The 14,935-nt window shown below is 40.1% G+C and overlaps 1 protein-coding gene across 6 annotated transcripts in view; it reads right to left on the bottom strand.

Annotated features, from left to right (window-relative positions):
- EML4 (EMAP like 4) overlaps window positions 1-14,935 on the bottom strand; it is a 158,639-nt gene that overhangs the window by 117,135 nt on the left and 26,569 nt on the right. The window contains exon 1 of one of the 6 annotated variants that reach the window (XM_083828859.1): window positions 3,330-3,387. The exons of 4 other annotated variants lie outside the window; for them this stretch is intronic. In XM_083828859.1, the coding sequence (XP_083684985.1) occupies window positions 3,330-3,372 (43 nt within the window). In that variant the 5' untranslated portion in view covers window positions 3,373-3,387. Of the gene's footprint in view, window positions 1-1,326; window positions 1,498-3,329; window positions 3,388-14,935 lie in introns of those variants that run through there. One more of the 6 variants, XM_083828860.1, reaches the window with a different exon arrangement.

Genomic DNA, 14,935 nt, shown 5'->3' on the forward strand with positions numbered 1-14,935 from the left:
AAGTGCCTTCTTTTAAAAGAAGAAATTTGCATGCCCATTTTGACTCATCAGCTGTGGACCATGCTGATGAATGTCACATTGTATTCAAGATGATGCCATATTTAAAGGTAGCTCACCACAGACAGACTGATTTCCATGAAGCTGTCCAGTTACTTGATGATAATTTGGGGCATTAAGAAAATAAAGCATAGCCAAATACAGTGACAAAGAAACTATAGAGGCTCCACCACCCACTCCTGTTGGTCCTTCACAAACTAATTGCAGAAGATTGATTTCTTTATTTCCTTTTGTTCTAAACAAGAGTTTGACCCCTAGCATTGCACCTGGCTGGAGAGGAGTATTAACAAGGCACTGAACGCTCTCCAAGAGCAGGACTTGATTTCAGCCCTTCCATCCACCCAAGTCACTGTAAGAGTGGGGCATGATGAAGCTCAACAACATCCAACAGAGCATCAGGATTTTTTCAGGTTTACCAGATGTTTAGCAAACAACTTTAGAAGATGCTTAAAGTACTTGCGAGCTTAGCAAATGTTAACTTTGCATCTGAAGGGCAAATTTCAGAGGCTCCGCTATAAAACTGCAGTATTTGATAGATATTAGCTGCATGCATACGGACATACATAAATACAAATGGCTCCAGACAGGAATGGATGGATCTGCTTGTGAAATGACGATCCTTCAGGACTTGATTTCAAGACTCTGGAAATAGCTGTTTTTCCCCAAAGCAGTTAGAACATCTAATTTGTAATTACTTGGTCACTTTCAGTTTAATAATGGAGAGACATTGTGCTAATCGAATACCCAGTCTCGCACTCCCTGGAGTGCAACACGGAAACAGAGGTCATCGCACACGGGCAAGGAGACAAACTCAACAGCTCAGTAGGCTCATAGTGAAATATGCTTCAGAAATGTAATTGCCTTCCAGAAATCACTAATTTTGAAGGGATTCTTATAAATCCATAATTACAGAAGAGCAAATCCTTGTCATAAAACACTGAAAACTATATTCATGCAGTTCTAAAAGAAGTGCTTTCAGCAGCATGGCCCATTGGAAAGGTATTCTTGCATTATGCTCCAACATAAACAACACTTTAACGCAATGCCCAGGAGCCACACTGAAGACTGTATTACTGCAGTGAAGACATTCCGGTTCAATTTGATCCATCATCCCTTCACAGTGGAAGGCAACTGGAGTCCAGTGGTGGCAGTTTGCCTTTTTTTTTTTTTCTTCCAGGTATCAAACACAGCTCAGTATGACATTCTGTTCTGCAAAACTCACACCACCTTCATCATTCAATACTTAGGAATATTTAGAGTTATCCTTACCATAAGGATTGGGAAGAGAGTCCATCTGTCCTTCTATCATTCAGTTACCTTAGCACAAAGCTACTGAAGCCCACCAATCTCAACAGTAATTGCTGCCGATTTTCCTTTAGAACCTCAGCATTCCTTCAGAACAGCTCCACTGCAAGAGACGGAAGAAAACCGCCTCTGATGTTTTGCTGGAAGAGGAATACAGCTATGAACAAAGGTTAAAACTGAAAACTTGAAACTGCTTCGCAGAGGTGTGGCTGCTGAAACCTGACATGGTTGCGTCACCAAGTTTTTACTTTGGCAAACACAGCTTCCTGAATTCAAACAAATCTTAGACAGAACTATCTTTTGTTCCAGCAATAACCAATTATTACACAGACATGCTTTCAAGGTCGCTAGCGGGAAGAGTAAACTACACCAGGATATGTCAGTCACAAGTAATGTTTTAAAAAAGTTAACACCGAACTATACATATTTAAAGCCTCCCACACTTAGCAGGATGCAAAGTGCTTACTTCCTTCGAACTGACCACAAATAAACATGCACAAAAAGATTCACAAAAAGGCAACGCTGGATGTTCATATTCTTCTCTGTTACACCTCATTTCAACATTGCTTACCATCTAAATGATTCTTGGTTTACCTTGGCAATATAAAACAAAATCAAATGTCTTGCACGAATGATTTTGGTAGAAGAATATGTTGCCTTCAAAACAATTTTAAGAACAGGAGGAAAAAAAACGTGTTTACCAAAGACTTTGTTCTCCTTTATATTAGGAACTCTAATGGAAATACAGATTTGGAAAAGAAGCATTTTCACAATTGCTAATACAGGCTATGTAACTTATATTAGTATTTTCCTCCAAAATAGAATAGTGCTCAAATTACAAGTATTGTTGTACTTATGTTAATAAAGACATTTATATTTAATGAATGCAAAGTCAAAAATACAATCATTCCTAAAAGTATCGCTTATTCTCTTCAGGAGTGCATACATGCAGATTATTACTAACAAAAAAAGGCATTAAAAAACACACAAAAAAGCGCCAGTTTTTGAAACAGACATCGTAGACAAGATGAAAAAAAAAAAGTACTTTAAAATGAGACATAAAGCACCCTTCTTAAGGATTTAAAACAACTTCTATTAAGACAAAGGAGGAAGATCACACCACATTTTTTCTGGCAGGGAGGTTTTGTACCTTTCTTTAAATAAGATGATTATGACAGAAGTTAAATACAAGATATAGGACTGGACAAACACCAGCATGTTCTTGTACTAAAGGTCACCAAGTGTGTAGGAAGCTTTACTACAGGCTTTCCTACACAATTGGTAAAAACAGCTTTTTTATTTTTAATTTCAACCTTATATTCCTCCTTCAGTTACTGTAAACTGATGCTGCCAAGTGAATACTGAGTGATAATAAAGAAAACAATGCGATTGCTGTTGTTTTGTTTGGTTGTCTTTGACAAACGCATTAATTGTCACATCTACTGCTTCAGTATATTGAACTATACTTCAGGTTGCAAAACTATACTTCTGCTTTACTGTGCTTCAGAATATATAACAATATTACAAACAAACATCACAAGAGCATTGTTTTGGTTAAGATGCTGTTAACCAGCGCTTACTGGATTTAAAAAATATTTTAAAGAATCTAACAGGAAAAAAACATACACTGGTAGATCTCACTGAGAGCAGAATTGCAGAAAACAACTTGAATTGTAATGTTTACTGCTATCATGAATACATTCTCCATGAACACACACATGCACAATGATTAACTGCCATAATTCAATGCAAACAGTAATAAAAGTTTTTTTTCTCCCTAAGTAGAGAAGTTAAACACCTTCCTTTCGCAAGCTTCAGAAGTATGTATTGAGATAACACTGACATGAGGCCTCCTCATGCCCAAGAAAGTACTTTGCATCCATGACATACGGACTTTGAAGCACGAGTTTTCTGCTTGAACATGCCTACAAAAGCAATTCACATGTCAAGTATTTATACACACATACCTGGGTAAAAAATTAACAAATCCAGTATAAGTCCAGCAGGCATACAAACTGCTTTGCAGACGTACTCTGTAACGTGGTGAATAAGAGTGAGAATACTTGCTAAGAGCACAGTGAAGTTTAAAGACCCTCTGAAAACATTTAACTCCACTTGGTGCTCATTAATGGCAATTGGTTAGGATTTAACCTGAGCATCAAAAGAAAAGGTTATTTTCTCATCAGGAATTATGGAGCTGTCTCTACCACAACAGGTGGAGGCATAAACATCAGATAACATCTGCTAGATTAGATGGGTCTCCAGTGTGATATGCCAAAATATCCACACCCCACTTACAACTCCTACATAATCTCTTGAAGACTTCACAATGGATCTCAGAAATCTGAAGGACTGACAAGAAGACCCAATGTGACACGAAAGGAAAAAAAAAAGGGAAGTGAACGAATGACACCACCAAGGGAACGTTCCTCCAGCCTCTGGAGGACTTCATGACCTGCACACAGAGGTCATGAGCTACACATGTCGTAGGGCTGTTCTTCAGACAAAAACTGCCAGGCTGGAGAGAATACTGGTACACCTAACCAACACCATGTTTCTGAAAGCGGTCATTATTTGCTTCTCCATTTATGTCAATAACAAATTCAGAGACGCTTCCTTCTGAAAAACAAAAAAACTCAGAAACATGCTTATGTCGAGAAGTGTGATAACTCTATAGTTTTCTAAAAATTGATTATTTACTGTAACACCTACTTGTTTCCTATATGAAAGTCTAAATCATCTCAATTCTCAGGAGAATTTTCTGCTTTAGCAGTCTCTGCAGGAGATGTGTTTTTCAATGTAAACATTAATTCTGTGAGAACAAGGATAGAGAAAAGAGTGGGTGGGAGTATTTCCTTTTCCTTGGATTTAGTTTCACCGGCTGCTCATTGTTTACAGGCGATGTTCTACCTTTCCATTGTTTCACACATTTCCCCCACCCCTTTTCTTGATCCCTTAGAGGCAAGCACTTAGATAAAGCGATCTATTTTCCTCCCTGTAGTTAAAATTTGGTTGCCCAACTCTGGATTTATTTAAACCAAGGTCCTGTTTTGATCTGCACACTCATGTCTGTCCTGCTTCCTTCCTTCACAAGACAGTAATTAAGCCTCTGTAAATCCTCTTAGTCCAATGTGATTTTCTTGTCTCCTTGTCACTCCCTCTTGCTGTTTCATCAGGTTACCCCGTGTTTCTTGATAAGCTTGGCTAGTCTTAACTAAATTAAATAACTGACAATTCTTACACAATTTTTGTCATTTCATCATGCTAATCACATTCAAGGTAAAAATGCACATTTTTGGAACAGAGCAACCCCTTCATCCTTAAATTCTACTGGAACTCTTTGGCATATTCAGCTGGCCATGACATCTTCCTATGTGAGAGCTTCACTGCACCAGACCGAATTACTCTCAGGCTACAGAATGTTAAGTAAAGAGATATTTGTTCTTATTAACCAGACAAAACAAGTAAAGCCCACAGAACTGGAGTACTCACCACCACAGCCCCATCTACTTTTTCCTTTAACTACCAATTAGAAAAGGAAACATTTCATTTACTTTCTATATTTGTAAGGTGACACATTACAGTGCAGACCATCTGCTTCACAGACCTATCACCCTTCTGGTTTCCCTCCCATACGTTTATCTCAAGTATTTTATGACTTCTTGTATTGGGTTCAATTCCCTTTTTCTGAAGGATCCCTGTTGACTCAGTCTTGCTGCATTACTACCAGCTTCCCTTTTTTTTCCCCCCCCCCCCCTCCAGACATGTCTTCTCTCTGAGACCAGATGTTACTTAAACTTTTATGATCTAAATTTAATTATTCGAGTTTCTTTCCTTCCTAAGTTAGAGGCATGCCATCAAGAATTTTTCTGAAGGGGTAGGAGGGAGGGAAATAAATCTTTCCTCCACAAATTCACTGGGCTTGTTTGGGCTGGCATCAGTTATCAGCTCAGAGCTTCCACTTTAGCTGTATTTTTGCGTATTATTTACGACAATTGGGCAACTATTAACAGCCTTGATGTTCACAACAAAACCACATATTGCCTGTACTAGGACTGACAAACATCGTGACTTAGTTTCCTTTTTCTATTACAAAGATTTTCAGAACATTTTTGAGTCCAAGCTAAACTTTAGCTTTAAATAAGTAAAAGGTGTGGGGGTGGAGACAGAGGAGGAAGACCTTTTTAAACTGCTAACTGAAGTGTTTAAATCATGGCTGACACATCTAAGTTTAAATAATTACAACTGTTGTAATAGAATTTAGCAAACCGCAGTCAGGTGTCTCTATTTACTGCATAAAAAGGCAGGCATTCAAAACCGAGGGAACCTGTTAAAGCACGTTGTACAGCTTAGCTCATCTTTCCAGATCAGTAAGACCAAAATCCAACAAATACCTTTTAATGCAGAATTCTATTTTAAAAAAAAAAAAAATCCTTTGGTGGAGGAAAATACAAGTCTTCCCCCTTCATACTCTGAGTTATAAGAAACACAGAATAGCAAAAGACTGTATCTGTACTTTTGAATGACAATTTTAAATCCTACAGCTAACCAGAATCAGTGTAAAAAAACCTGATTTATACCACAAGCAATAAGAAAGCAAAACACCCTAAGGCACACAACTTTAATTACACCTCTGATATTATCTGTATCAGTGATCAGCTAATGTTGATTGTATAGATACAGCTTGTTTATTTCTAACAGACCTTGTACTGTACGTACAAAAAAAGAAGTAAGGAGCACTGGCCTGTGATTAAGCCCCCTAGAACACAATTTGAAGTAAAATTCAAGCAACAAAAATGAAATTAATTTTATTTCACTTTAACTGCAGTCTAGTAGAGTTCCTCACAGTATCAAGACATCATTAGGTATAATTTCCAGCCCACACATTTATATGAATTATTATTATTAAATACAGCAATATTTTAACACTATTTAACAGTACTAATTGTAACTTCAGACTCCCATATGTAGCAGTATATGGAGATCTTTAATTATTTAGAGACCCTTAAAATCAATTTTGCGCTTTTTATTCTCCTCTGTGAACCACAGTCAAGTTCAAATTTTAATTCAAGTTCAATGATTCACATGAAGAAAATAATCATAATAAAAAGCCTCAATTTATTACCCCAGTTCACTTTGTCAGATGTGCCAGACTGTTTTACAAAAGCACAAACAGTAATGCCAGCTCCCCATGCAAGCTTTTTAGGCATACACACTCCTTCCTTCAAAACACCTTATACAGGACTCATTTCTAACATTTTAGAGGGTAAGGACCTTCTGTCCCATGCCTACGTATTCCCTGCTTTTGAGATCATGAGCGAACAGCCTAGGTACGAGTGTAATTTTCTGCTCTGCCACTCTGCAGTATTACAATAGCAGCACAAAACATTTCACTTGCTTCTTCACTGTTGTCTTCCAAGTTGAATGTAATCCTGCTTTATCGAGAACAGGCATTACACAGTGCAGTACCTCCCCAAAGCAACTCATAGCACGGGCTGTCGCTACCATCCCCAGACACTTTCTAAATGTAAGCCAACACTGCAACACGTACTCATGAGTGTATTTCAAGCAGGCGGGTCCCTGGAACAAGAAGGGTTCAGTTATTTGCCTGCATTATTCCTTCCATTGCTGCAGTCCCAGGAAGGGCCAGATGATGATGAGGGCTGAACCGCATAAAGCACAGGCAGCCAGCAGGAGCTGTCCTAGCTGTACCTGCAGAGCTGATGGACAAGGTCCACTGCCCAGTCACGGCTGCTTTCAAACGGCCCAGGAGCAGCCAGGGGATGTACCCTGCTCAGAAAGCTCCAGCTGCGGGGATGGATGCACCAGAAGGAAAGCACTGGCTTGGAACCAGCGCACATGAACTTGCGGTTTAAGGGTCTGTCTTAATGAAGGCGGAATTACATTTCCATTGCTTATTCTTAACAATGCCATTATTGTTACTTTACACCTAAAAACTCTGTGAGAAAGAGCGCAGAAAATAAATCAGTGCCTCAAATATAGGAGCTAACAGCTCATTTATGTAAGTTCTACTTTAATCTTAAGTCTCCAAGCTAAGCCTTAATGTTTAGGTCAATAGCTACTTAGCCTACTGGGAACACCATTTATGTTCTTTTTTTAAATATCAACTACATTCAAGCAAAACACAAAACTCACCAAAGCAGAGAACAAAAATATTATTCTACAACTAAAGCAAAACAGAAAAGAGGAATGTCTGGTTATTTTTAAGCACCTCTATGGAAGTCATACAAGATACTTCATACTGGCAGTTGCTTTGGTCAGCTCAAGAGGAGAACACATGTGGTAACACACAATCAGTATTTTCAGGAAAGACACATTTATTACTGAATCTCCAGAAACTGCAATCAAGAGATTCTGGCTTTAGCACACAGAAGTAGAAAAGACTGTTTCAGGTCAGTCCTGTTACAGCAAATTACAACAAAAGCCTCATAATGGGCCTTTCCCCGAAAAGGGTTCATTTTGCTCCACTGCCACCATTAGAAAAGATGTTACAATCTGTTTCAGTATTGTCCCAAACATCAACAAGTGCAACAATCATTTCAACTTGGAAAAGCAAGCCCTTAACAGAGCTCAGCAACACCTTTTAAAAAAGGTCTCTCTTCCACAAACAGTCAGCTGAGGGTTCAAATTTCTTCTGCATCACTGACTGACTGCCCCTTCCTTGTGCCCCTTCCTTACCTTTTTTTGTGCTGACCCATGAACAGGCAATACATCATTTCCAGAGTAAGCAAATGCTGTAAGCCCCCTCTATTCTCCAGAAATCTAACACTGCCAATACAGCCATATAGGATTTCAGTCATTTGTTTTTTGTTTGTTTGTTTGTTTGTTTTAAAAGTACACCTTTTAACATATACCTAACACATCCATTCTCCAATTCTTGGGGGACAAAGAAACCAGAGAAGTACAGACACCTAACATCCTTTTCAGAAAGCATTCGTGTAATTAGATGAGGCTTCAACTCACAGTGATCAAACTCAAAATACTATATTTTAGTTAAAGCTAACACCACCGTTTCTTCCCACTAGCTTCTCACACAAACCATTATTAACCTTTTCTTTCTGCAAGAAACTGCGAGCAAGCTTGCTTTGCCCCAAGTTATTTGGAGTCACCTGTTACTCACACCTTTTGACAGCATTTGGATTCTTTACTATATTCAGTGCAATTTAACCTGCCCCTGAAGTGCAGATCCTCCCGAATTTAGAACAAAACATAAACATCGAAGTGTCACAACCACATCTTCCTGCGTTACCTGAGGAGGGATGAACGAACCAGATTACCACTGTGAGGAAAAAGAGACTGCACTGGTCAAGACACTCAGGTTTACAAAAGAAAGGACGTATCTGTCCAATGACCGCTGCCCCTAAAAGAGCTGCTCTGTCCTAGCATGAGCCAGCAGCCCTCCGTTGCTGCACTGCCCTAAACCAGCGTGTCTAACCCTCTTAACATTTTCTTTGGGGTTTCACCTAGCTTCATTACGCCCCCCCCCCCCCCCCCCCCCCAAAACCTGTATAGTGAATGCAGCTTTCTACAAATGACCTGCGTGTGTGTGTACATGTCAAGGGGTGGTTTTGTTTAGTTTGGAGCAGTTAAACTTCTCAGGAGACTTCAGAGTATCAGCTAAAGGAGACATGTTCTTGCACATGACATTAGTTTAAGCATGCTGAAAACTGATGCAACACACAAATGTGCATCTTCCTTCATTATTTTTAGCACGGGGATCCACCTCCCCACTGCCCCAAGCTACACCTAGGGAATATTCAAATAATCTTCCTGTAAGCAAGCAGGAATTGTACATGCTTACTAAGCAGGGTAATTACCACTGTCATTACAATACATGGTAATCATGCATGGCCTCAGCTGGTTAAATAAGCACCTTTGGAGATTTGCCACTGGACTTTCAAGGCACACAGAGTGGGAAAAAAAAAAAACTGTTTTTCTAACTACTTAACTGGAAGTGAAAATGGCAAGGCTAATCACAGCTGTCACAGTTTCACACACCTTGATCCACTAACAATGGGAAATATTGAGACAATACAGACATGGGAGGCTTGCTATCACTCACAAAAAACAGACTGGAACAGACTGCAACGTAATTTCCCAGCTCCTAGAGCAAGTGCCCATTTGGTATCTTCAAATCCTGCCAACAATCCCTGCCAGCAAGTTGTTTTAAACACCTGCCTGCACCTGGGGGAATGAAGAAATGCAGCTGCTAAGCCCTGGAGCACAGCAAGATGTGGTGGGTACTGATCACACAGAAGTCAGTGAGTAGGTGTCTTAAATTGCCTTTCAATTCAGCTTCAACCTTGTTTTTAATTTCATTTTTTTCTTCAATTTTCACTCTAGCTATGTTCCCAATTTCTCTCACAGCTTCCAGATATCCCCTGATGTAATTCACAGGAAAAAGAAAAAGTTTTGCTTTTTTCCATATTAGGTTTTTCATCCCCCTTCACAAATGAAGTTTTGTCTTCTTTCAGCACGATATTCACTGAATGCAAAATGGCACATGGTTATGGACTAACCATCGGCTCCAGACCTGCTTTGTCTGCACAGGAGGAAATGCTAAGAGCTCCTGCATTACAGAAAGGGCATTAGGCAATTCCAGATGAGACCACTGCATACCAGGAAACTTACAAGTCGCAGTTTCCAAACACAAACTTTTGCCTTATGTTTCAGCAGCTTGCAAAACAACAACAACAACAAAACCACAAACAAAAAAACCCACACACTCAAAATGTCATCACCAGATTTCTTCCTGACAAGGTATTATAATCTGACATTTTTAGAGCTCAAGTGCTTTAGTTAGAATCCTTTGCCTTATTTCTGCTGAAACCACAGAATCTGCTAAAATTATGCAAAGCTTTGAATTAAAAAACAAACACAACAACAACAAAGCATATCTACAAGAACACCACCAGTTACCAAAACTAAATAAAAAAAACCCACAGTATATCCTCAAAAAATGTGTAATAAGAATCATGCATTTAAGGTTCTGTATCCTCTAAGGTATTAGGGTGTTTTTGGAGGACCACAGTAAAAGCTTCTAGTGATTATCTTTCTCAAAATAGCTACTAACATTTAAACCTACGCAACGGACAAAAAGGGTACAATATTTATAACCTGCCAGTAACACCAGGGAAAAGTATCAGAAAGACTCTCACCAAGCTAACAATGCCCTCTTAAAGGAAATAATGTATAGAATCCCACAGGCAATCTGATAATTTCCTCCTGTGGAATTTCATATGAAGCTCCAAGTTCCCACTGCCACACCTGGCTGAATCCATGAAATCACTCTGTCCAAAGTCAGTCACACTAGCTCCATCAGCCAACACCAGCTCTCTCAGCCTTTCTTCATAGGAGAGGTGCTCCAGCCCTCTGGGCATATTTTCGGCCATCTTCTGGACTCATTCTAATAAGTCTGTGTGTCCTTCTTGTGCTGGTGGCCCCAGATCTGAATGCAGGACTCCAGGTGGGGTCTCACAAGAGCAGGACAGAGGGGGAGAGTCACCTCCCTCACCCTGCTGGCCATGCTGCTTTTGATGCAGCCCATGATACGGTTGGCTTTCTGGGCTGTGAGCACATATTGCTGGCTCATGGTGAACTTCTCATCAACCAACACCCCCAGATCCCTCTCCTCAGGGCTACTCTCAATCCATTCTCTGCCCAGCCTGTATTTGTACTTGGGATTGCCCCAGCCCAGGTGCAGGACCTTGACATATGCCCCCTCCTCACATCCCCTGCCTGTCCTCCCTAAAAATCCTATGTTTTTCCATTTCAACACCCCAGTTATGGGAGCCATCCCACAGTCATGGGCGCCATCCCATCTTCAAACCAACGCTGCCACAGTTACCAGATTACTAGTAGATATTAGAGAAGCAATTCAATTCTCCAAAATTGATTAAAGGTGTTTAAAGAATCTTGTTCTGTCAATCTGACTGAAATTTAAAAATCAAGTTAAACTGCAAATTAATGCTTACGCATGGGCACATGCACCCCATAATCAACAGAACTACTTAAAAATTAGCTGTCTTCTGCAGGTAAACTAGCTACGGATTTGTGTCAGAAACCTGGAGATTGCACATGATCTTGACTAAGTCAAAAGAAAGACTAAGATTTCCAGTTTCATATATGTATATTACATTACGGTATTTTATTTATTTTATTATCCACAGCTGGATAAGATTCAGGCAACATGTAGAAAAGAAAATATAAATAGAAACACACCACTCACTTTCCACACCTACCACTGCTCCCAACAATCAAAGTAAATAAAATAAATCACACACCTTCCATTAATTTTCAAGACATGCTAGGTTGCCAGCTGAAATAGCTCTCACTTTTTCCTGTGTATTTGGTAGGGGATTAATTTTAAGAGTGTGACTACTCCTCAAGGTATGGCAAGCGGGCTTTTACTCAAAGCAGAAGGCATTCTTCTCTCTATTGTAAGTATTCCTGCTGGCATCAACCTATTCCTCCAGCACCTTAAGCAACAGAAGATCATGATTTTATTCTGTGCTTCCAGCAAACTGGATTTAAGAATAAAAGGTCAATGTGTCTCCAGTCTCTTTTATATTTGACATGGCAATAACTCATACTAGTACCATGTACAGCTGTATAAACTCATACGTAGAATAGATTTTTCCAAATTCACTGCAAGAATTTTAAGTTTAAAAAAAAAAATAATAAAGACTGTATTTGGAGAGAAAGTGTTACCTAGTTTGATCGTAACCTTCAAACAAATTGTATCAACACTTAAGTGATTCGTATGGGAATTTTCTATAGCAAAGTATGTATTTTTTGCTCATTCAAGAACACTAGTTCTGATCTGTGACACAATTTTCTTTTGCAGGCGATGTTCTGACCATCAAGTTTGATAGTGAGTGAGTTGTGGTATAATGAAAAATAACGTTCACTCATCATAATGTCTCATTAAAGAGATTTTACATAGACACATTTAATTCATCTACCAAATGCTTGCGTGCTTGCAAAGCCAACATGCTTCTGTATCTTTTGACAATAAAAGCTACTTGGCACAGTTAAAAGGCATGCAAATACATCTTTGTTATTGTGCAAACTTTTCTAAGTCCAACTCAAACAAAAAAAAAATAATGTGCAAGTAATAATGAATCTAGTGAGGTTAGCAAAATGAGCGTACTGACTAAGGCACGACAGTAGGATTTTACCTTAATTACACACAGGTACGTGTGCATATTTGAAATAAATACATTAATTTGAACATAAGTACCTGTCAATACTTTCTGTGTAACCCAAAGCAGTGGAGAAGTATCTCTAAAATGGCAATACTTCCCAAAGATGCTACAATACAGAGATCTAGTATGACATAACCAACACATGCACTTGAACACTTTCCTGTGTCACAAACAAAATCCCTCTCACACCTCCCCCCATTTCCGTCCCCATTTTCTCCCAGTGCCCACACCTGGCGAGCCAGACAGCTGTGCTACCAAACCCATGAGGTGTGCTGTACAGAAACGGCCACACTGCATCTGTGGAGCAGCACGGCCAAGCTCACAGCTTCTCCCCTCTGCAGTACAGCTGGTTTTAAGGAATAGGAATTTCCCACTTCTGTGCTAGGATTTAAGCTCGCTATCCTAGTAAGTACCAGTCATAAAACAGCAGATCACCGTGGGCTGTGGTTAATTTTTGGAGGAGGGAAGGGGGTTGGAGAGGGAGATGGCAAGGAAAAGGAGCAGGAATGGAGGTGTATAACCCCGACACACAAGAAGGAAGGACCGTCATACAGACCCTCAGACCTTTCGGACAGGATGGCTGGGCTGAGCCCTGCAGCCTTCCAGCGCAGCTGCTGTGCTGTGCTCAAAACCCTTCCTCTGCACAGCGCTTTCCCCCATTCGCAGCTACATTCGTCACGTTTGCGTGGTGGGAAATCGCTCCACAAAGCTCACACACATCAACCATTTCTGAGCTGGAAACACGTTTCCCCCATCCCCGTTCTCTCTCTAGTAAGTTCACTGCTCAGTATTTTTCAGCTGCAACTTCCTAACGCCCACTATGATGTCTGACTGAACAGAAAGCAATCCTCTGGCAAAATGTCAAACACAGCAGCCTTACAGAATACAGTAAAGAAATGTGGAGCCCTGCAGCAGAGGGATAACCCCACGGAGCAATACAGGCTGGGGTTACCAGTATGGACTCAAGGCGGGCAAACCGAACAGGAGCCGTCGTGGCACCCTTGAAGTCATTAAGGCTGACCACACATTCTTCATGAGCAAAAGTGTAGCCAGCAGGTTGGCAGAAATGATTATTCACCTCTGAACGGCACCTATGCATGTGTCCAATTTTGGGGTCTCCCAGCATAGCAAAGACTGACCAACCAGAGAGAGCCCAGTCAAGGATCATTAAGATGGCAAGCAGGCTGCCGCATGTGATGAGCTGTGACACCAAGAACAAGCTTGTTCAGCCTACAGAAAAGACAAAGAGGCATCTAATTTTCATCTTCACTACCTCAGAGGAAAGAAGTTATGGAGAACAGAGTGCCAAACTTCTCAGAGGTATACATCAAAGAGGCATGCATGAGGCAAACATCACAAATGGCAATGAGGGAAACTCCAGCTCAGCAACTTGTTGTAGTGCTTAACCATTCTTAATGCATATTTCTTTTTTTCCTTCACCTCCAGAGAAGTTACAGCATTTCCATTCTTGGAGAAGTTCAAAACTCAGCTAGGCCAAGACCCCGAGGAAGACAATCAGTTTTGAAGCCAACGCTGATAGGGGCAGAGGGGTCTTGGTCCATATGGCTTCCAGAGGTTTCAACCTACGTTTTTCAGTGATTCTACGATCTATTCTCAGAGGTCATGCTTAGTATAGGATTACAAATGTAGTATACCAACAAGACAAAATGTACTGCCAGCCAAAATGCAAGAGTAGGTCTACACTACAGTCTTTTGACATAGCCTTGTCAGCAGATGCTCCAAAAGGTTGGGTCACCACTCAACACTCACTCTTAAGGGCAACGGTGGGACAGAAAAAAAAAAAAAAAAAAAAAAACGAATACAAACACAGTTTTTCTGATATATCCATACGTACGGACATCTACGTTACATACAGAAGATCATACCTTTCCATTGCTTACCCTTAAGCAACAGACAAGAGGTAGCAAAGATTCTGGCAGTACAGACTCGACAAGGAACACACATCTGGGACAAACGGTAAGTAGTCTGAAATGGAAGTTTTCTTTCCAAAATGCCCTCTGTTGTTTTACTCCCACTAGATCCTGTTCTGAAGTCACAATTCAATGACTAATTTATCATTGTTTCAACAAATTTGGTGTCACTTATTAAATATGTATGTATCACTCAATTTATCTGCATCAGAAATACTTCACTGTGGAAAATCTTCAGATAAACCCAGGGAAATGTGATAGCTAGCCAAAGTCACAATAAAATGTGTAACAAACTATCCAAGGAAAATAGATTTCTGTAACACAGCTGATTCAACAAACTTTGCTCCAATGTACATGTCCTCCTGGTGTCTCACAGAGGCAGTATTGCTGTGTTTGGGAATTGAAACTGGACAT

This window comes from Anser anser, assembly GCF_964211835.1.
Source record: "Anser anser genome assembly, chromosome: 3".
In the NCBI taxonomy this organism is placed as follows: Eukaryota; Metazoa; Chordata; class Aves; order Anseriformes; family Anatidae; genus Anser; species Anser anser.